The 21278-nt window shown below is 43.3% G+C and overlaps 1 protein-coding gene across 8 annotated transcripts in view; it reads left to right on the forward strand.

Moving 5' to 3' along the window:
* The window catches only part of BIRC6 (baculoviral IAP repeat containing 6), a 275055-nt gene extending 263896 nt beyond the window's left edge, over positions 1-11159 (forward strand). For all 8 annotated transcript variants that reach the window (XM_053588024.1, XM_053588027.1, XM_053588026.1 and 5 more), the window contains exons 72-74: positions 2298-2486; positions 6663-6797; positions 10004-11159. In XM_053588024.1, coding sequence (XP_053443999.1) covers positions 2298-2486; positions 6663-6797; positions 10004-10183 — 504 coding nt within the window. In that variant the 3' untranslated portion in view covers positions 10184-11159. The remainder of the gene's footprint in view (positions 1-2297; positions 2487-6662; positions 6798-10003) is intronic.
* The last annotated feature ends 10119 nt before the right edge of the window (positions 11160-21278 follow it).

Below are 21278 nucleotides of genomic sequence, written 5' to 3' on the forward strand. Positions count from 1 at the left end.
TTTCAAAGGAGATGACACTGAATAAATAACTGGATCATATTTTATAAATTTGTAGTGAGTATTTGGTTTAATTTTTCCTCTGCTTTTGAGAAAACTGAAAATTATACCTTACTTATTAATAGAAGACGAAGAATATTTAAAAGAGGAGAGGACATATAGTTTTAAGTATGCCATGAGATAAACACGAAGGGGGAAAAAAGGCGGAGGACAGAACCTAATAACTACGTCCTGGAAGATTATTTCTTATGTGTTATATTTGAATGAGGAGAAAATACAAAGCCAAAAGAAACCACTTTCTTGTAGTGATACATATAGATTCCTTTAATCTGTCTCAGAATCATACAGATTAAATTTTTTGTAGTTGACCTTGGCCTCAGTAACATCCTTACTTCTGGTCATGTTTAACCATCTTAGTTCAAATATTTAAGTTTCAAGTACTCATTTTTAAGTTTTCTGAGAGACCATGTCCCTTGATTTCTAAGATGCATGTTCAGGACAGTATTTAATTCTTTTTTTTTTTTTTTTTCCGTAGTGACAGAGTCTCACTTTATTGTGCTTGCTGGAGTGCCATGGCATCACACAGCTCGCAGCAACCTTCAGTTCCTGGCCTTAGGCAATTCTCTTGCCTCAGCCTCCCTAGTAGCTGGGACTATAGGCGTCAGCCACAACGCCTGGCTATTTTTTTTGTTGCAGTTCGGTCGGGGCTGGGTTTGAACCCGCCACCCTTGGCATATGGGGCCGGCGCCCTGCTCACTGAGCCACAGGTGCTGCCCTATTTTTCAATTTTTTAGAGACAGGGTCTTTTTATTTTGCCTAGGCTAATCTCAATATACTTAATCCTCTTACCTAATAAAAAATTAATTGCTGTTACTTCTTTTTCATTTATGAAGTAGACCTATGTTATCTGATGCTTTCCTGGGTTCAGTGATGTTATGTTAGTTACATAGGCATATTACGAATATTACATTAGCTAGAAATGAACTGTCTCAATATGTGTTAGGAGAAAAGTGTTCTAGTAACTAAGTGGGAGGTTGGAAGTAGTCTTACAAGCCTGAGGCCATCTTACCAATGAGAACTTCCAATAATAAGGTTTTTGTGATACTGTGGTGGTTAATTTTTTTTAGGATGAAAATTTAAAACTACCTCATTCCTTGATGAACATTGTTAAGAATACATGGTTAGTTGTCTAGTATTTAAGAGTAAGGACAGGCTCGGTGCCAGTGGCTCAAGAGGCTAAGGCGCAAGCCAAATACACCTGAGCTGGCAGGTTCGAATCCCAGGCCCACCAAGCAATAATGATGGCTGCAATCAAGAAATAGCCAGGCATTGTGGCAGGCGCCTGTAGTCCCAGCTACTTGGGAGGCAGAGGCAAGAGAATTGCTTAAGCCCAGGAGTTGGAGGTTTCTGTGAGCTGTGATGCCACAGCACTACCCAGGGCAACTGCTTGAGGCTCTTTCTCAAAAAAAAAAAAAAGAGTAAGGACAGTTTAAGTATAGTGTTTAGATTGATTATAGTTGGGCCAGGTGCCGAGGCTCACATCTGTCATCCTAGCACTCTGGGAATCCGAGGCCTGTGGATTGCTTGAGCTCACAAGTTCGAGACAAGCCTGAGCAAGAGCGAGACCCCGTCTCTACTGAAAATAGGAAAGCTGTGTCAAGAGGGTCACTTGAGCGCAAGAATTGACACGGCACTCTACCCAGGGTGACAGCTTGAGGCTCTGTCTTAAAAAAAAAATTTTTTTTTTTATATTAGTTGTTTATAAACAAAATTTTTTAGCGTTTTCAGAAAATGGGATTTTCACGTCTATTTTTATTCAGTGTTCAAAAATATAAAACAAATATTATAAAACACTTTCCTGTTTTAATTTTAATAAAGTATTTCAATGTCATAATCATGAATATCAATTTTACGGTGACAGAAATACATAGAAATACACATTAAAAGAGCTTCCTGTGTGCAAAGAAGGTTCTCACTTCTCCGGTATTTAAAAATGTCCCATGGGTGGCGCCTCTGGCTCAATGAGTAGGGCACCGGCCCCATACTATACCAAGGGTGGCAGGTTCAAACCCAGCCCTGGCCAAACTGCAACAACAACAAAATAGCCAGGCATTGTGGCGGGCGCCTGTAGTCCGAGCTACTTGGGAGGCTGAGGCAAGAGAATCACCTAAGCCCAAGAGCTGGAGGTTGCTGTGTGCTGTGCCGCCACAGCACACTACCAAGGGCAACAAAGTGAGACTTTGTCTCTAAGAAAGAAAAATGTCCCATTACAATTATTCTTTATTTCCTTTGTTCCTCAGGTTTTGGTGTCTGTCCAGTCCCTTATATTAGTAGCTGAGCCTTATTTTAATGAACCAGGATATGAACGGTCCAGAGGCACTCCCAGTGGCACACAGAGTTCTCGAGAATATGATGGAAACATTCGACAAGCAACGGTTAAGTGGGCGATGCTAGAACAAATAAGAAACCCTTCACCATGCTTTAAAGAGGTATGTTCAGTAAAACTAGTCAAATGCCTTATTTCTAGCAGTTACATTCTACTGGCAAACTAAATATGTTAATAAAATAACATAGAAATTTCTACTCACAGAAATAATGTTTGTTAAAAATCAAGATACTTTCTAAGTCTTGCGAATAGACATTTTGCCATGTACTATGTGAATGCTAAGGAAAAGACATGTTTTTACCTTTTTTTTTTAATTTCAGCTTGTTCATTCTTCTTCGTTTGATGTACTTTTTTTTGTTGTTCATTTTCTTCTTCCTCTGGCGGTGCTCTTTCCCATTGCCTCCCCAGTAGCTGGGATTACAGACGCCCACCACAACGTCCGGCTGTTTTTGATGTTGTTAGTAGAGACGGGGTCTTACTCTGGCTCACTGCTGCTCGTACTGGTCTCGAACCTCTGAGCTCAGGCAATCCACCCGCATCAGGCTCCCACAGCGCTGGGGCTACAGGCGTGAGCCACCACACCCAGCTGACATGTTTTTTCTTTATGAAGAAGTTGCATAACACTGAGTTTCTAAGACTGTCATAATATTCTCTCGTGTTTTTATGGAACCACATCTTGAAGTGTGGCTCTTCTGTGATTTATTGTTTCTGAATAGTCTGCCTAAATAGGATTGTACATTCCACCTGTCATAATCAACTTACTTTAGCATCACGTTTTGTTTTAACTGTCCTAAAACATTTTGGAGGAAATACTGGCATATTTATTTGACAGAAAATTGATCTTTAACTAAGCAAAATACTATGCATGAATGCTATGTGGTGTCATAACTGAAGTCCTGCTCTTCATCAGGGAGCATCAATGAACGTGCACTGAAGGAATGTGCAAAGAGCATGCTGCTGCTTTTGTTTTTGTTATTACTAAGCGAGTTTACATGTCAGGATCCTTTGAATGATAAATTTAGACATTTTGTTTTTGCAGAGGCCTGAGTTTTACCTTGAAATGCTGTGGGAAGTCACTTTTCCTAATGAAGGAAATACAAATTTGCATTTTTGTGCTCTACACCATAATACTCTATCCCTGTTGAATCCTGACTGACTTACACTAACTAATTCATTTCACAACCATACTGAGTATCAGTATTTGTAGGCATCATGGGGGGGTGCTGCATCCTCAAAGATGAACGAAAGTTAGTTCCTGCCCTTGAAAAACCTATATTCTTCCTGTTTGAATCATAAATTATTCATTGCCCATAATGCTCAAATATTGTATCTAGATACTTAAACTATGTAACAGCTCCACTCCTTTGTGTAACAGTTAGCTCAAACTTAACACTGTATAAAACTGAACTCTTAATTCTTTCTTTCTTCCCTTTGTATAAATGATTCCATTTTATATAATGTTGGAAAATGAGCAAAACTAATATACGCTTAAAGAAGTTTGGATTGTATATACCTTCAGTTGAGATTAGTGATGAAAGGAAACACAAGAGGGGCTTCTGTCCTGTATGGTGATGTTCTGTTTATTATTCCAGTGGAGGTTACATTGGTGTGATCACTGCAGGAAAGTACATTCAATTGTACATATCTGATTTGTATAATACCTTTCTGTATATTTTAAACTTGCATTTTAAAATGTATTAAGAATACTCAATTATGGGCTGGCACGGTGGCTCATGCTTGTAATCCCAGCACTTGGGACGCCAAGGCAGGTGGATTGTCTGAGCTCACAAGTTCGAGACCAGCCTCAGCCAGAGCGAGACCTCATCTTTAAAATTAGCTGGGTGTCAGGTGGCGCCTGTGGCTCGAAGGAGTAGGGCACTGACCCCATATGCTGGAGGTGGTAGGTTCAAACCCAGCGCTGGCCAAAAACTGCAAAAAAAAAAACCAAATAGCTGGGCATTGTGGTGGGCACCTACAGTCCTAGCTACTTGGGAGGCTGAGGCAAGAGAATGACTTAAGCCCAGGAGTTTGAGGTTGCTGTGAGCTGTGACATCAGGACACTCTACCAAAGGTGACTACGGACTACGTGAGACTGTCTTAACCCTCCCCCCCAAAAAAAAATAATTGGCTGGTGTAAGCCTAAATTTTTTTCTTTCTGAAGTGATAAACATGGGACTCATGGGTCGGAGGATGACTTTTATTAAAAAGCAAATAAATGTAATTTGAAATAATCCTTGTGCTTTTTTCTTGTGTTCTTTTTTCTTCTTCTTATGCTTTTAAAAACTCGCTGAAATTAAAGGAGGCACTTCTTGTGCGTGAATACTTTCCTGATTTTCCTCATCCAAAGCAACTCCTCTTTGCTAATCTCCCTGGGGTTTCTGTTTGTTCATTGTTGTTGTTTAAAGTATCTTTCCCTGCATTCTCTCCTGTAGTCTGGTTCCCTGGTTATCTAGGTTCTTCCTGTGAAGGTGTGTCAGACTTACTCCTTACTGGCATCAAGCACACTAACTATATTGCAGTGGGATCTTATTGGTGTTTTACCTTCATTCCCAGTGCTGTCTTTGTTTTTGTTTGTTTGTTTTTTGAGGCAGAGTCTCACCTTGTCCTCAGTTGAGTGCTCTGAAATCATAGCTCACAGCAACCTCAAACTCTTAGGCTCAAGAGATCCTCTTGCCTCAGCCTCCCAAGTAGCTAGGACTACAGGTGCCTGCCACAGTGCTTGACTATTATTACAGAGGGGGCCTCATTTTTGCTCAGGCTGGTCTTGAACTGCTAAGCTCAGGCAGTCTACCTACCTCGGCCTCCCTTGGCGCTGCTATTACAGGCCGTCCCAGGTCTTTGTAATGAGTTTTCCTTTGTGTAGGCATTAGTGTCTGGTCTTCAGGGCAGATAAGCTTGTTGAACAAAGTAGTATCCCAGCCAGAATACAAAATAATATTTCTAAATTGATGTCTGTTTTCTAATTTAAATTTATCATAAATAGATTCTTAACTTTTAATATCATACAGTAATAAATTTACTAAGTTTTTCAAAGATAGAGTCACGGTCCTAGCACTCTGGGATGCCGAGGTGGGAGAATCACTTGAGCTCAGGCATTCACAACCAATCTGAGCAACAGTGAGACCCCAACTCTACTAAACATAGAAATATTAGCCAAGTGTTGTGGCAGGTGCCTCTAGTCCCTTCTCAGGGAGCTGAGGCAAGAGGCTCACTTAATCTCAAGAGTTTGAGGTTTCTGTGAGCTATATGATATCACAGCACTTTACCCAGGGTAAAGAGTAAGACTGTCCGCTCACCCAACAAAAGAGAAGATGATAGAATTTTATAAAGTCTCATATGGAAACCACAGTTATTATAAGGAAATTTAATTTTGTAAAATCCTATCTATACATTAACCAGACAGAAGATAGTTTTTTTTTTTTTTTGGCAGTTTTTGGCTGGGGCTGGGTTTGAACCCGCCACCTCCGGCATATGGGGCTGGCACCCTACTCCTTTGAGCCACAGGCACCGCCCTAAAATTAAGATAGTTGAGAATGGAGGCCTGGCACAGTTGCTCAAGGCTGTAATCCTAACACTCTGGGCAGCCAAAGTAAGTGGATTATTTGAGCTCAGGAGCTAATAATCCACTCACTTTGGCCGCCCGGGGTGTTAGGTTAGTCTGTGCAAGAGTGAGATCCCTTGTCTAGAAATAGCCAGGCGTTGTGGTGGGTGTTTATAGTCTCAGCTACTCAGGAGGCTGAGGCAAGAGGATCACTTGAGCCCAAGAGTTAGAGGCTGGTGTGAGCTGTGACCCCAGGACACTACCCAAGGTGACAAAGTGAGACTGTCTCAGAAGAAAAAAAAAAAAAGAATGGAGCCTTTGAGAGTTAGAATATACTTACCTACGTTTTCTTGGAATTCCCTTATGAAGACAGAAATTTTTCTGTTAATACTTTCTGAATCCCATTTTCTTGGTTACTTGTTAATTTATGTTCATCTTCTGAATATATTGCATAATATATATCTTGTGCTTCCTGGATAGGATGAATTGTTTTGAATGTCTGAGAGAGATTGGACATTCTTTTCTGTTACTGTTCTGGGTATTTCAGTACATGTCATCTGATATCATGAGCCTGATTCTTCCTTGCTAATGAAGTACAGTTCACTAAATTGAGTTTTATGGGCAGATAAACATTGCGATGTCATTTTAATTTCTTTTTTTTTTTTTGTATTACCACATACTGTTTCTTTTAAATTCTGACCTTAAATACTGTTTGTTCCACTTCTTACCTTCCTCAAGGTTATACATAAACACTTTTACTTGAAAAGAGTTGAGATCATGGCCCAGTGTGAAGAGTGGATTGCAGACATCCAGCAGTACAGCAGCGACAAGCGGGTGGGCCGGACTATGTCTCACCACGCAGCAGCTCTCAAGGTGAGTCGCCTCCTCACTAGCACCCTGCCCATAGCTTTAGTAGAGGACGTGGATATTCATCGACAGAACCAGTTCACCAAGAGATAAAAGGAGAGAAGAATTCAAAGAAACAGAGTTTAAGTCCAAGAAACTAAATGGTTACCCAAAAGTCTGTAGAAAAGATATGTTCCTTTGCTAATGGATTGGTAGTTCCTAAAGTTGAAAGTGAGCATGGGGACTGAACCAACAGAATTTTGTAGAGTTCTTTCAAGACAATGATAGCAGTGATGACATCACTGTTCCTCAGCAACAGAGGGAGACCCTGTCTCAAGAAAAAAAATCACGGGTGGCGCCTGTGGCTCAGTCAGTAAGGCACCGGCCCCATATGCTGAGGGTGGCGGGTTCAAACCCGGCCCCAGCCAAACTGCAACCAAAAAATAGCCAGGTGTTGTGGCGGGCGCCTATAGTCCCAGCTACTCAGGAGGCTGAGGCAGGAGAATCACTTAAGCCCAGGAGTTGGAGGTTGCTGTGAGCTGTGTGACGCCATGGCACTCTACCGAGGGCCATAAAGTGAGACTCTGTCTCTACAAAAAAAAAAAAAAAAAAAATCACTCATAAAGTGGTCTAATCAATGTTTGTCTTCTTTACTTTCCATTGCAGAATATCTTTCTTTTTATACTCTTTAGTTCTTTTCTTCTTTCTTCTTCTTCTGAATGATTGTTCATCTAAAGGCTTGCTTTCAAAAATAAATAAATAAATAAATAAAGGCTTGTTTTCTGGCCCTCAGAGCTACGTTATTCTCTTTCTGTTTTCATCTCATGGTATCTACACCTCTGTCTTTGGACTTTTACTCTTTAAAAGTGACCCTTCAAACTGTTGTCTGCTCTTAGCTTTCTCCCAAATTGTATTAGTGACATTTTTACTTAGATGCCCTGTCATTACCTAAAGTTCTAAAATTAGAGCTATTTTCCTCAAATCAAGTTTTCTAGCTTTCTGTATTTCTTTAATTTTAAAACATCACTTTTCTCTGTCTTAAAATCTAAAGATCTCATTAAACCCTTTGCTCAGCCAGTACATGTGGTTGCCACTGGGTCCTGTCACTGCTGCCTTCTTAAGGGGGCTGCTCAGCTTAGCCTGTTGGCCCTTCTGGAAGCAGAAGAGCTTCCAGCATAAGAGCTCAGTGACTTGATGAAGCCCAACTCCCTTTCTTTACTAGCTGTGATATTTCAGTCATTGTCTTGCTTCATATCCTGGATTCTTCACTGAATTTTTTCTATGTCACCCTTGACCTGGAAATCTCAATCTCTGGATTAACCCAAATTTATAGCATTTCTACTATACCTTTGCTGCTGAGTGCTACTCTCGAAAAATAACAAAGTTCAGCTTGATTCCACAGTAGTATCCACCTCAACTGGGGCCTCACAGTATCCAGATTTTGCTTTCTTCTTTCCTGGTTAATGTTTAAACCTATTGTACATAATAGAAGGAAAATTAGTACTAGAGGAATTTTACATGCTGGTAACTTTGAAACCTTACGCTGGAGACTTTACAGCCTTTGTATTAACCTGGATGGAAGTGGAACACATTATTCTTAGTAAAGCATCACAAGAATGGAGAAGCATGATCCAATGTACTCAGTTTTGATATGAGGACAATGAATGACACGGTGGGGTTGGGGGAAGGGGAGAGCAGAGAAAGAAAGATGGAAGGAGGGGTGGGGGAAAAGAAGAGCAGAGAGAAGGAAGGGGGGTGATGGGGTCTTGGTGTGTGACACACATTTTGGGTGCAAGACACAATTTAAGAGGGACTTTACCTAACAAATGCAATCAGTGTAACCTGGTTTCTTGTACCCTCAATGAATCCCCAACAATAAAAAAAAATAGGGTGGGGCGGCGCCTGTGGCTCAGTCGGTAAAGCGCCGGCCCCATATACCGAGGGTGGCGGGTTCAAGCCCGGCCCTGGCTGAACTGCAACCAAAAAAAAAAAATAGCCGGGCGTTGTGGCGGGCGCCTGTAGTCCCAGCTACTCAGGAGGCTGAGGCAAGAGAATCGCGTAAGCCCAGGAGTTGGAGGTTGTTGCGAGCTGTGACACCATAGCACTCTACTGAGGGCAATAAAGTGAGACTCTGTCTCTACCAAAAAAAAAGAGGGTGGCGCCTGTGGCTCAGTGAGTAAGGCACCGGCCCCATATACCGGAGGTGGTGGGTTCAAACCCCAGGCAAAAAAAAAAAAAAAAAGAAAGAAAGAAAAGAAACCTGACACTGGAGGTGTAGTTGTTTCACCCTATTTAGATGTCTTATTTCTCCAGCCAAAATTTACCCTTCAGGAGCTCAGAGGTTTTATGGTCCTTATTGTGCGCATCGCTTTTATGTTGTTAATATTTAATACACTGCCTCATAAATAAAAATTGTTCTGTAAACGCTGGTTAGTTAATTTGCAAAGCCAGTTATTGATACACTGAAGTCCTTGATATCATATATAAGATCATTTCTTTTCTTCCAGAAAATTAGAAACCAAAACTTTACATTTGTAAATAACCAGCCACTTTCTGTTAGCTTTCATATATCCTTCCGTAAGTTGTAGCATGGAGTAAAATTTCCTTAGTCTCCCTAGATCTTCTTTTTTATTTGTTTAGAATTGTTTTTTAAATTCTAATGGTAAAATTATTTTTAAGGTTTATTCAGAACATTAAGTAAGAAAATTAATGTGAAACATTTTGCAAACATTTTACCGATGGCCTGGTAAACACTTGTTTTCATTCACTAAAGTGATAGTGGATTTAACTGAGGGACTTGTCTTTCTCTGAGAAAGATACAGCGGCAGCATATATGATAAGACAAGGGTTACCGTCTTTCATTTTAAAGAGTACAGGTATCAAATTGGCCGCGTCTTTGAAGAGCTGGTCAGGCGTGGGTGGGCTCTGTGTATATAGTATTCAGGGCTACTTCCAGGGTAGAGATTCTCACCCGTTTTTCTTACCACCTGCGGTGGCTTGCACAAGGGCAGTATTCAGTAAATATCTCTAGGCTGAATTCTTTAGATTTTTTTTTTTGCAGTTTATGGCCGGGGCTGGGTTTGAACTCACCACCTCCTATGGGGCCAGCGCCCTACCCCTTTGAGCCACAGGCACCGCCCCTAGATTTTATTTTAAAACCTGGTGCCTCCCTCAAGGGATGTGGAATCTTACGATTCACAGTGCCTTATTGCAGTCATTTTTCTCCTGCATAGCGTCACACTGCTCAGCTCCGTGAAGAGTTGCTAAAACTTCCTTGCCCCGAAGGCTTGGACCCGGACTTGGAGGATGCCTCAGAGGTGTGCAGGGCCACAGCAGGTGCTGAGGAGACACTAATGCACGATCAGGTCAGACCCGGCAGCAGCAAAGAACTCCCCAGTGACTTCCAATTATGAGCTGCGTTGATGTGGACTTCATAGACACAAAGGCTTCGAAGCACAAGCCAAATATGTCAATATTTGTATGTAAGAAACTAATTATGTAATAGGTAATGAAACTGAAACTATACTATGCCCTTAAGGAGATCCAGTTTAATTCAAGGTGATCTTTTATTTACCTGTACAAGAGTGTAAACTTTTTGTGCTTTTATTTTTCAATTGTGAGAACCACTGATTGGTATGTTCAACAAATTTGTGTATACAAAGAAATGGATAAATCACTGATACATAAGGGAAACTACCTTAGGAAGAATGTTTACTGAATGTTTTTTTCTGTTTTTTTTTTTTTTTTTTACAGTAGAGTGAGAGGTTGTTAACAAAGAATATATATTGGTCATTCTTACAACTACTATTTAAAGTCAGCAACTTTTCACTGAATTTGATAGATTTATGTTTGGCCATATCTTCATGCTCATTTGATTTCTGAAGACCTCCTCCATACACTTCAATAAAAGTTAAATGGACATACTCCCTCTTTTTTGATTTACTGGTACATTTTTTAAATAATAAATCTGCCATAAAATGCATTATAGCTGGAGACTTGCACTTGTATGGATGAATTTATTACATTCAACATATTTAATTTTATGCCTTCTAATTCTAAGATGCAGAAAAAAATAAATGAACATGATTTTATTCTATGCCAACATTTGCGCCTCTGAATGTATCTGTTATTTGAATTTAAGTAAATGAAAAGGAATGGGTCAATTTGAGAAGTCACTCTAAACTGATTTTTTTCTAAAGGGCTCCTTTTTCCTGGATTATCTGGTTTTATTACTAAAGTCACATGTATGTATTACCGTTGAGGCTCTGTAGAGGAGAGAGGATGTACCTCTCTGGTGCTGTTACAGTACATTCTGTACCTGCCGTACAGGCTCATTTTCATGCAAATTCTTCCTAGAGCCAAATAAATAAAGACTTAGGTGAATTAGTATGTCTTGTTTCTAAAACACTTTGCTATGGTGTGAAATGCTATTTCGACAAAGAATTAGATAATTTTAAGACCTAAATGTGGGAGAGCAAAGGATGTTTTTCCAAGACTACCACAAAGGAAAGGCCAACGTGATTCTTGACAGTATTTATATGAAATAAAATAGCGTGTGGGAACCTCCAAATCTGGAGCTGACAAGAAAACTGTACTCTGAAGAATGAGTTGCTCTGTGAAGGAAAAGTGAACTCAGGGGACATGAAAGTCTTTCAGGTACAAGGTACAGAGCTCCTTCAAGCATTGATAAAGGAGGAACAGTCTGTGAACAGGAAATGCAAGGTTCTAAAACACATGTATAGGTCTAGTGGGTAGTGAGCTTCGTTGCAGATGACAAAATAGTGATAGTGTCTGAGAAGGGGAGAACTCAAGTTATGTGGCATCCACAGACATGCTGCCTCAAATCCAAGCATAAAATTACCAGCAGTGGGAAGTTAAGAGGACAGTCTCCTCACCAGTCCTTCCGGCCATTTTTTGTTGTAGTTTGTATTATGGACTGTCAGGCTTCCCCGGGTTTAAAATATCATTAAAATACCATTGGGTCATTTTTTCCAACACCTCCCCCTCCCATTATTAGACCTCAGGAAGTTTTTTAAAGTGAAAGTAACAATATTAAGACTATAAGGTCCAGTTCATGATTTTTGAAAACCATTCCATCTGGGATCCAGACCTTATGTCAGCAAACATTTTGAGCATTTAGCCAGGCATTGTGGCAGGCGCCTGTAGTCCCAGCTACTGGCGAGGCTGAGGCAAGAGAATCACTTAAGCCCAAGAGTTTGAGGTTGCTGTGAGCTGTGATGCCACATCACTCCACTGAGGGCACCATAGTGGGACTCTGCCTCAAAACAACAAAATTTGAGCACTCAGTGTTACTGAGTGCAGGTTCCTGCACTTGTGGAGGGCATGACGGACACAGTGATCCATGACGGATGCAGTTGTCCATGACGGACGCAGTTGTCCATGACGGACGCAGTGATCCATGACAGGCACAGTCGTCCATGACAGACACAGTGATCCATGATGGACGCAGTCGTCCATGACGGGCACAGTGATCCATGACGGGCACAGTTGTCCATGACGGGCACAGTGATCCATGACGGACTCAGTCGTCCATGACGGACGCAGTGATCCGTGATGGGCACAGTCGTCCATGACAGATACAATGATCCATGATGGGCACAGTCGTCCATGACAGACACGGTGATCCATGATGAACGCAGTCATCCATGACGGACGCAGTGGTCCATGATGGACGCAGTGATCCATGACGGACGCAGTGATCCATGACGGGCACAGTCGTCCATGACGGACACAGTAATCCATGACGCACACAGTGATCCATGACAGACTCAGTCGTCCATGACGGACGCAGTGATCCATGATGGGCACAGTCGTCCATGACAGATACAATGATCCGTGATAGGCACAATCGTCCATGACGGACGCAGTGATCCATGACAGGCACAGTAGTCCATGACGGACACAGTGATCCATGACGGACGCAGTCGTCCATGACGGGCACAGTGATCCATGACGGGCACAGTCGTCCATGATGGGCACAGTGATCCATGACGGACTCAGTCGTCCATGACGGACGCAGTGATCCGTGACGGGCACAGTCGTCCATGACAGATACAATGATCCATGATGGGCACAGTCGTCCATGACGGACACGGTGATCCATGATGAATGCAGTCGTCCATGACGGACGCAGTGGTCCATGATGGACGCAGTGATCCATGACGGACACAGTGATCCATGACGGGCACAGTCATCCATGACGGACACAGTCATCCATGACGGACACAGTGATCCATGACAGACTCAGTCGTCCATGACGGACGCAGTGATCCATGATGGGCACAGTCGTCCATGACAGATACAATGATCCGTGATGGGCACAATCGTCCATGACGGACACAGTGATCCATGATGGACGCAGTCGTCCATGACGGATGCAGTGATCCATGATGGGCACAGTGATCCATGACGGACGCAGTGATCCATGACGGGCACAGTCGTCCATGACGGGTACAGTGATCCATGATGGACGCAGTGATCCATGACGGACTCAGTCGTCCATGACTGATGCAGTGATCCATGACAGACACAGTCATCCATGACAGGTACAATGATCCATGATGGGCACAGTCGTCCATGACTGACACAGTGATCCATGACAGGCACAGTCATCCATGATGGGTACAGTGATCCATAATGGGCACAGTGATCCATGACGGACGCAGTCGTCCATGACTGATGCAGTGATCCATGATGGGCACAGTCATCCATGACGGGTACAGTGATCCATGATGGACGCAGTCGTCCATGACTGATGCAGTGATCCCTGATGGGCACAGTCATCCATGACGGACGCAGTTGTCCATGACTGATGCAGTGATCCATGATGGGCACAGTCGTCCATGACAGACACAGTGATCCATGACTGATGCAGTGATCCATGATGGGCACAGTCATCCATGACGGACGCAGTCGTCCATGACTGATGCAGTGATCCATGATGGGCACAGTCGTCCATGACAGACATAGTGATCCATGACGGACGCAGTCGTCCATGACTGATGCAGTGATCCATGATGGGCACAGTCATCCATGACTGACACAGTGATCCATGACAGACTCAGTCGTCCATGACTGATGCAGTGATCCATGACAGGCACAGTGATCCATGACAGGTATAATGATCTGTGACGTGCACAGTCATCCCTGATGGGCGTGGTCATCCATGACGGGCGCAGTGAACTGTGATGCGCGAGGTCATCCATGATGGACACAGTGATTTGTGATGGGCGCGGCCATCCGTGATGGACATGGTAGTGGTGTCAGTGCCATTTGATAAGTTCCCTGATGGAGTTATTTCTGGGGTACTGTTGGGACCACAGTGGAGTACTGATGTCAGGCAAAATGTTCATGGGCACTGAAGTGATATGGTCCAAAAGGGCTTCCTAAATGGAGATATCCTGAGTCTGGAAGGGTGAGGATAAAAAAGCCAAGCAGTAAGAAATTACTCGAGACACAGGGAGGAGAAGGACAGCTCAAGTTACTGGATTTAATAGGCAAAGTGGGAATAATGGATTGGGACGGCAACTGTGCTGTGGGAAAGATAGAAGGGGCTCGGTCATCACGTGCTTTTGCTAATCCTGTTAAGCTTTGACAGGCCGGGTATAGTGGATCACACCTATAATCCTAACACTCTGGGAGGCCGAGGCAAGAGGATTGCTTGAACTTAGGAGTTCCAGACCAGCCTGAGCAAGAGCAAGACCCTGTTTCTACTAAAATAGAAAAACTAACCAGTGGTCGTGGTGGGTGCCTGTAGTCCCAGCTTCTTGGAAGGCAGAGGCAAGAGAATCACTTGATACCAAGAGTTTGAAGTTGCTGTGAACTATGATGCCACGGCACTCTACCCAGGGTGACAAAGTGAGACTGTCTTTAAAAAAAAAAAAAAAAAAGGGCTTTGACATCCAATAGGTCAGTGATTCTCAACCTTCCTGATGCCACACGCCTTTAATACAGTTCCTGTGGGTCTCAACCCACAGGTTGAGAACTGCTGCAATAGCTGATGGAAAGCTCCCAGGTAGCTTTAATTAAGGGAGCAACCTGCTCAGACTTTCAGAAAGATCATTCTGCAAGCTATTGGGAGGCAAGGAGATAAGTTAAAAGCCCACTGCAGAATGCAGGTGGTAGGTCACAAACAGTGGAGAAATACACATATTTTTGCATAAGAATAACTTTCAGTGCGTTAACAGAGAAAGATGAGGGTACTTCTCCAAGGTACAGGCCTTAGAGAAGGATGGAACAAAGCCCAACAGACACGGGATAGCCTGGGTCTTAGGGCACACACAGAGAATTCAGAAATGTGGGAACCAGTGAAGGGAGTTGGTCTATTCATGAAATTATTAACCATAAAGTTGTTAATCTTAAAGAAAAGTTTAAGAACTGTTAATTTAAGCAAAGTATTTAGTCTCCTAGCATTAAGACCAAAACCTACAAAGTCAGATGGATAATAGAAAGTACTATAAACTTTCTTTTTTAACAGAATCTCACTTTGTCACCCTCAGTAGAGTACTGTGCACACCATAGCTCACAGCAACTTCAAACACTTAAGCTCAGGTGATCCTTATCTCTCATACTCCCCAGTAGCTGGGACTACAGCCTACCACCATGCCCAGCTAATTTTTCTGTTTTAGTACAGCCAGGGTTTCGTTCTTGCTCAGGCAGGTCTGGAACTTGTGAGCTCAAGCAATCCACTGACTACCAAAATTTTAAATCAATACTGTTCAAAGAGCACTAACATTTTTATATTTTTAATATTTAATAAAATCTTAGGCCAGGCATGGTGGCTCACTCCTGTAATCCTAGCACACTGGGATTGCCTGAGCTCACAGGTTCAAGACCAGCATGAGCCAGAGTAAGACCTCATCTCTAAAACTAGGTGGATGTGGTGGTGGGCGCCTGTAGTCCCAGCTACTTGAGAGGCTGAGGCAAGAGAATCGCTTGAGCCCAAGAGTTTGAGGTTACTGTGAGCTATGACATCAGGGCACTCTACCAAGTGTGACAAAGTGGGACTCTGTCTCCCCCCCCACCAAAAAAATCTTATCAGAACAAAACCAGCAGTTTTACCATTTGATGTCATCTCATTGCTTTTTTTTTGTAGAGACAGAGTCTCACTTTATGGCCCTCGGTAGAGTGCCGTGGCATCACACAGCTCACAGCAACCTCCAACTCCTGGGCTTAAGCGATTCTCCTGCCTCAGCCTCCCGAGTAGCTGGGACTACAGGCGCTCACCACAATGCCCGGCTATTTTTTGGTTGCAGTTCAGCCAGGGCCGGGTTTGAACCCACCACCCTCAGTATATGGGGCCGGCGCCTTACCGACTGAGCCACAGGCACCGCCCCATCTCATTGCTAATGCAATGAATTCGTAACATATTTCAAACATACATCTCATTTGAATGTTTTATCTCATATGAATTGTTTAAAATTATAAAATGTTTCCTAGCCACTGTTCATTATTGCAAATAGAACTCTATTTTGTAAATACCTCCAAAACCAAAAATAGAACACAAAGAATTACAAGAAAATGGATATGCATTATGAGTGAGGAATTGTAATTATGCAATAATCTTTTGCATGGATTCTGAGAGGGAGATTTAACAAGTTAATCTTTTCTCTTCCCCATGAGCCTCTGCAATTCAGATCCTCCCTGTATTTTTAACTCTGCAGTGTCTGCTTCCCCCCATTATGCTTAGCACAACCTACAAACTTTTAAAGCATTTGGACTTGGGAGACTTGTTTCAAGGACATAGAGATGTAGAAATGCTTTTTCTCTAGAGCCTGGACAATGTAAATCAAGAGAGCAGCTGTTTAAGGAACACCCTATGTTCTTGGATCTTGAATGACAGGAACACCCATGTATTCTTTGATTTATGTGTTTGTGATACATGTGGTCCAGGGCCCAGGGACTGTGATTGTAAAGACAAGACAGTATCTAGAAGTGGGCTCTTGGGCAGCGTCTGTGGCTCAACGGAGTAGGGCGCCGGCTCCAAATGCCTGAGGTGGCGGGTTCAAACCCAGCCCCGGCAAAAAACTGCAAAAAAAAAAATAGAAGTGGGCTCCCAAGGAGAGGGGTGATGGCACCCAGACAGAGCGGGTTGAAGTGAACTTAGACTGAGAGGCATAGTATCTGTGTTTGTCTCCTTTGCACCCACATTGCATTTAGTGAATGTCGGTGCAACTCCATGCCAATTAATAACACCTACTCGTTTCATTTATATTGAACTGGGAGACCTGGGGAGGTCACCACCAGGAAGCCCTCTGCATAGAGAGCCAAGGGTGTGGCTCCCTCCAATGTTCCTCACTGGTTATTATTCACATCTCAGGCATGAGAAAATACAGCCTTCATCAGAAAGCTTCAAAGAGAGTGTCAAGGTTAAACAAAGAATTTTTCTTTAACTGCATATTGAACTCCCAATACATCCTGTTTACTGCACTTCATAATTTTACCACTGTTAATATATGACGTAAGGGTGGGACATTATGCTATGTCCAGTGAGTATTGTTTTTAGTACTCAGGGCCAGCAATAAGGCTTCGCTTTTTCCCAGATCACTCTGCCCCTAGTGCCTGGCACGTTTAACCCTATGCTCTATCCCACAAGCACCTTATTGAATAGCCTTCCCCTTGTGCACCTGAATTAAGGTCTACCGAATGGAAGGTTCTTGTTTTGACCTGGCCCTGAGCACTATGGGAAAAGCAGCACACCCTTCAGGGAGAGCCAGCTAGTGGTTAGAGCAGTCAAATTCTTAGAGGCCAAGGAGAAAGGAAAGCCCGCAGAGACATAATGGAACTACCCTAGGCCCCCACTCGCCAGGCAGTCGCTAAAGAACTAAGCCTTACAGGCTGGCTTAGTAGTAGCTGTCTCCTTCTGTCCTCTGCTTGACCTGAATTCTAACATTCTCACTGCAACCAAATGCAACCTTTCTGTCTTCTGCTTCCCCAGGGCTTGCTTTGGGGGATACCCAGCATCTGCACTGACCCTCCAGAGTAGCTTCCAGCTGTCCCCCGGGAGGCTATTCTTCCTTACTTACGTGCTTGCCCCGCACTACATGCTAGTCACATGCTTCTCATCTTTCTGTGCTCCTCAGATGGAGTGCACACAGCCTTGGGCTTCAGGCTAGGTTCAAATTCTCGCGTAACCCTGGGAAAGGTGCTGAACCTCTCAATCTTAGTTTCCTTATTTGAAAAATGGGCTTAATAATATTACCTTCAGAGAGTTACTATCGGCTCAGCGCCCATAGCACAGTGGTTATGGCACCAGCCACATACACTGAGGCTGACAGATTCAAACCCAGCCTGGGCCTACTGAGCAACAATGACAACTACAACAAAAAATATCTGAGCACTGTGGTGGGCGCCTGTAGTCCCAGCTACTTGGGAGGCTGAGGCAAGAGAATCGCTTAAGCTCAAGAGTTTGAGGTTGCTGTGAGCTGTGACGCTACAGCACTCTACCAAAGGTGACATAGTGAGACTGTCTCAAAAAAAGAAAAAAAACCAAAGAGTTACTATAAAGGTTAAATGAGGCTGGGTGCAGTGGTTCATGCCTCTTAATCCTAGTACTTTGGGAGGCCGAAGTGGGTGGGTCACCTGAGCTCAGGAGCTTGAGACTAGCCTGAGCCCATCTCTACTACAAAGAAAAGGCTTGGCTCCCATAGCTCAGTGGTTAGGGTGGTGGCCACATACACCTGGGTTGGTGGGTTCGAACCCGGGCCTGCTAAACAACAATGACAACTACAACAAAAAAAATAGCCTGGCGTGGCGGCTGCCTGTAGTCCCAGCTACTCTGGAGGCAGAGGCAAGAGGATTGCTCAAGCCCAAGAGTTTGAGGTTGCTGTGAGCTATGATGCCATAGCACTCTACCCAGGGCAGCAGAGTGAGACTCTGTCCTTAAAAAAAAAAGTTAAATGAGTGATGCACTTTTTTTTTTTTTGTAGAGACAGAGTCTCACTTTATGGCCCTCAGTAGAGTGCCGTGGCCTCACACAGCTCACAGCAACCTCCAACTCCTGGGCTTAAACGATTCTCTTGCCTCAGCCTCCCAAGTAGCTGGGACTACAGGCGCCCACCACAACGCCCAGCTATTTTTTTTTTTTTTTCGTAGAGACAGAGTCTCACTGTACCGCCCTCGGGTAGAGTGCTGTGGAGTCACACGGCTCACAGCAACCTGTAACTCTTGGGCTTACGCGATTCTCTTGCCTCAGCCTCCTGAGTAGCTGGGACTGCAGGCGCCCGCCACAACGCCCAGCTAGAGTGATGCACTTTTAACAGAGCTTGGCACCAAGTTTGGCTTATTTTATGCCTTGAGGCCATGTTAATTTTTTTTCTTACTTACAAGATACTTTAGTACTATGTTAATTTGTTTCCTTTCTCCTCTCTAATTTACATCCAATAGTTTCTCCTAGCCTATCCTAACATTTCATTTTCTCCAAACTCATGATTCTAGCAAAACAGTTATAGTAACTTGTGGTCTGTATACAATTGTAACACCACTATTTGGGGACACTGTGTGATAGGGAGACAAAGTTTTGTATCTTTCCTTCCCACAGGGGAAAAATAGAGAGAAGGTGATGGCTGAGATTGTAAATTCAAGGAGTGTTCAAGAAGCCAGGAGGCCTCCTAAGGCAGTTTTCAGAGGGGTGAGAAGTGGGCCCAGATCTGTGGACTGAGGAGAGAGAAGCGCAAGACAGGGGGGGCTTGCTCTATAAGAGAAAGTGGTGGTTGAGAGGCCCCTGTTCTGGGGAACACTGTGCTTGGACGGGGCAGCGGATCAGTGGTGGCATGACAAGAAGGAATTGTTATGCTGGGAGAAGGCTGTTAGAGAATATTGGTCTTGGGAGATCAGATTTCAAGGTTCATACAATAGGCAATTTTTATCAACAGCATGACTCAGTTATAATCTACATAAAATACTGTACAATTTGTTAGGTTTTGACTTAACGTATATACCCATGACACCATCAGCACACTGGGGATGGTGAACACATCCATCACTTCCCATCAAAGTCTCCTTGTTGCACTTTGTAAATTCCTCTTCCTGCCCTCCCCATCCTCTCTCCACTCAAAGAAGCACTGATCTGCTTTCTGACTTTATAAATCAGTATATTCTAGAATCATATAAACAGAACAATGCAATATGTGCTTCTCTTTTCTGGCCTCTTGCGGCTCAGCGTAATTATTTTGAAGTGCATGTATATGTCAATAGTTTATTATTTCATGGGAAATATCACCATTTTTCAATTCATCTGTGAATGAACATTTGGATTGTTTCCAGTTTTTGGCTATTAGAAATAAAGTCGTTACAAACATCTTCGAAAACTTTTAAAATTGGCTTGGCGCCTATGGCTCAAGCAGCTAGGGCACCGGCTACATACACCTGAGCTGGTGGGTTCAAATCCAGCCCGGGCCTGCCAAACGACAATGACGGCTGCAGCCAGTGTTGTGGCAGGCATCTGTGGTCCCAGCTGCTTGGGAGGTGGAGGCAGGAGAGTCACTTGAACCCAGAGGTTGGAAGTTGCTGTGGGCTATGATGCCATGGCACTCTATCCAGGGTGACAGCTTGAGGCTCTGTCTCAAAAAACCCCACCAAACTTTAAAATTACCCTGTTTCCCCGAAAATAAGACAGTGTCTTATTTTAAGGTGTGCTCCCAAAGATGCGCTAGGTCTTATTTTCAGGAGACGTCTTATCTTTCCTGTAAGTAGGTCTCATTTTCGGAGGATGTCTTATTTTCGGGGAAACGGGGTACTATCGTTAAACCTGAGCTATGTTTCGAATGTGAAAGGAAATTGAAGGGTCATTCAATGCTGGTCAATTCTGACTTCTCTATGCTTAAGCCAATGAAAGATCCTGACTGCCTTTGATCACTTACAAAGAAATGTGATAGAATTAATTCAAACACATAAATTTATGAAACCTGAAGCTACATGGAGAAAGGTGTCAAAGAAAATTCAATTTAGGACAGGTGTGGTGACTTATGCCTATAATCTTAGCACTCTGGGAGGCTGAAGTGGGAAGATCGCTTGAGCTCAGAAGTTTGACACCAGGCTAAGCAAGAGTGAGACCCTGTCTCTACTAAAAGTAGAAAAAATTAGCCGGGCCTGGTGACAGGTGCCTGTAGCTCCAGGTACTAGAGAGGCTGAGGCAAGAAGATCACTTGAACCCAGGAGTTGAGGTTGCAGTGAGCTGTGGCACCACTGTACTCTAGCTAGGGTGACAGCATTAAAGTGTGTGTCTCACAAAAAAGGAAATTCAAGATCTGAGTAAATGTGGCATATTGAATACATGAATTTAATTTTTCTCCACATTCAAAACCCATCAAAACTATGGTAAAGCAAAAAAAAAAAAAATTAAGATACAACTACCCACACAAAAAAAGGGAAGGCAGGAAAGTAAATATCATTTGAAGGACAGGTCACCGATTTAGTTTACCAGAAAAAGCTGAATCTTGAAAAGGCAATAGGAGGCTTGGCGCCTGTGGCTCAAATGGCTGAGGCGCC

The sequence above is a fragment of the Nycticebus coucang genome, chromosome 4 (assembly GCF_027406575.1).
Source record: "Nycticebus coucang isolate mNycCou1 chromosome 4, mNycCou1.pri, whole genome shotgun sequence".
In the NCBI taxonomy this organism is placed as follows: Eukaryota; Metazoa; Chordata; class Mammalia; order Primates; family Lorisidae; genus Nycticebus; species Nycticebus coucang.